The 2,616-nt window shown below is 41.2% G+C and overlaps 1 protein-coding gene across 1 annotated transcript; it reads left to right on the top strand.

Annotated features, from left to right (window-relative positions):
• LOC107640720 lies at positions 861–2,108 on the top strand. Its single transcript, XM_016344222.1, has 2 exons — positions 861–931; positions 1,040–2,108. Exons 1-2 carry the CDS (start codon positions 861–863, stop codon positions 2,106–2,108), a joined length of 1,140 nt encoding a protein of 379 aa, XP_016199708.1.

Here is a 2,616-nt window from a genome sequence, read left to right as displayed (position 1 = left end):
TCTACCCACCTCAAAGTATTATTAGATTGAAGACATAGGTACAAACCTTCACACAGATGGATGCAGAATCCCTCTATGAGGCTTGGGAGAGATACAAGGCCTTGATTAGAAAATGCCCCTCTAAAATGTTCAATGAATGGGATATACTTCATAATTTCTATGAAGGATTGACTCTAAAAGCTCAGGAAGCATTAGATCATTCAGTAGGAGGTTCATTGCAACTAATGAAGCCAGCAGAGGAAGCCCAAAACCTCATAGATATGGTGGCAAATAATCAATACTTCTTTGTTCATCAAAGACAATGCCAACCAGCCCAGAGAAAGGGTGTACTGGAGTTGGAAGGTGTGGATACTATTCTAGCTCAAAACAAGGTGATGCATAAGCAAATCCAGCAACAATTTGAGCAGATGGCTAAAAGGATTGATAGTCTGCAAGTTGCATCAGTAAATGTCACCAATCAACCACCAGCTAGGTTGGGACAAAATGAGGAAAATTGTGAAGATCAGCAACAGGAACAAGTGAACTACATGCACAACCAAGGATCCAGCTAGAATGAATTCCATGAAGACACATACAACCTCTCTTGGAGAAACCATCCAAATCTAAGGTGGGGAGACAATCAAACCAGCAGCCTTGGTAGAAGAACTCAAACCAGAACAACTCAAGAAACACAAGCCACAACCAGCAAAAATACTAACCACAATCCATACAGAAAACCTCAAAACAACTACCCCAATTCCAGCTATTATCCAACGAATAACCCAGCCACTAACCAAAATAACTATCATCCACCCTCAACATCTCACAATCAGCCACAGATACCACAAGATGCTGAAAGGATCTCAAACTTGGAGATACTTATGGAAAAGATGATGAAACATCAGGAGATGACCAGTAAAAATTATGAAGCCTCAATGAGAAACTTAGAAAGGTAGATTGGGCAACTATCTAAGCAAGCAGTGATTGAGAGACCAACAAGCTCACTCCCAAGTGATACCATTCTGAATCCCAAAGAAGAATGCAAAGCAATCTAATTAAGGAGTAGAAGAACCTTGGTGAAAGACAAGGAAACTGACAAGAAGGCTATAGAGAATGATAAGACCATCAGCAAGAAAGATGAAGCTAGCAACAAGGAAAAAGACAAGCAAGAAAAGGAAAAAGAGGAAACTCAAGCTCCAAAGAAGGGAAAGCAAGCTATTGAGGAACAATCACAAGCTTCTAAGAAGGGGGAGAAATCGTGCACTCCTGCCATTCCATACCGTCAAAGGTTGCAGAAGGAGATTAAAGACCAACAGTTCCCTAAGTTCCAAGAAGTGTTTAAGAAGCTAGATATCAACATTCCACTTGCTGAAGCTCTAGAGCAAATGCCTTTATATGCAAAATTCCTCAAGGAGCTCATTAACAAAAAGAAAAGCTGCCACGAGAAGGAAACTATCATCCTAACAGAAGAATGCAGTGCTGTCATCCAAAGAGGACTTCCTCCAAAGCTCAAAGATCCAGGAAGCTTCATCCTATCTTGCACTATAGGCAACAGAACATTGGACAAAGCCCTCTGTGACCTAGGAGCCAGCATCAATTTGATGCCCCTCTCATTAATGAAGAAGCTTGCAATAGAGGAAGTCAAGCCTACCAGGATGTCACTCCAAATGGCTGACAGATCACTCAAAATACCAAATGGGGTTGTGGAAAACTTGTTAGTGAAGATTGGAGAGTTCATCTTCCCCACTGACTTTGTTAACTTAGACATGGAAGAAAAGGGACACAGTTCAATCATATTGGGATGGCCTTTCTTAGCAACAGCAAGAGCCATCATTGATGTGGAGAAAGGAGAGATGACCCTCAGGGTGCATGATGAAAAGATTATCATCAATGTCTTTAAGGCCATGCAATATCCACTAGAGAAGGAGAAGCACATGAGAGTAGAGATGATAGAAGAAGTGGAGGAAGAGCTACTGGAAGATAACAACCAGGAGGAACAAGAGTTCATAGAAAAGGAAGTGGTAGAAATCTCCTTTGAAAGCAAGACAGAAGAGAAGCCAAAACAAGAATTAAAGCCCCTCCCCCTCATCTCAAGTATGTATTTCTTAGGGAAGCAGATGCCTTACTAGTAATCATAAATTCCTCTCTGAACACAAAAGAAGAAACAAAGCACATTGAAGTGTTGAAGGCTCACAAGACAGCCTTGGGTTGGACGGTTGATGATATCAAGGCCATAAGCCCTGCCATCTGTATGCATAAAATTTTATTAGACGAAGATTCAAAGCCTATAGTTCAACCCCAGAGAAGGCTCAACCCAACTATGAAGGAGGTGGTTCAAAAGAAGTCATGAAGCTATGGAATGCGGGGATAATCTTTCCAATCTCTAACAACTCATTGGTAAGTCCGGTTCAAGTTGTACCCAAGAAAGGAGGAATGACAGTTATCTCCAATGAGAAAAATGAGTTGATTTCTACCAGGACAGCGACTGGATGGAGGATGTGCATAGAATATAGAAGACTCAATGATGCTACAAAGAAAGATCATTTTCCTCTCCCATTTATCGACCAGATGCTGGAAAGATTGGCTGGCCATGCCTATTATTGCTTCTTGGATGGATACTCTGGGTACAATCAAATA

The sequence above is a fragment of the Arachis ipaensis genome, chromosome B05, assembly GCF_000816755.2.
Source record: "Arachis ipaensis cultivar K30076 chromosome B05, Araip1.1, whole genome shotgun sequence".
Classification (NCBI taxonomy): domain Eukaryota; kingdom Viridiplantae; phylum Streptophyta; class Magnoliopsida; order Fabales; family Fabaceae; genus Arachis; species Arachis ipaensis.
The sequence above is the reverse complement of the archived record's forward strand: the minus strand, read 5'-3'. Positions and strand labels throughout refer to the sequence as shown.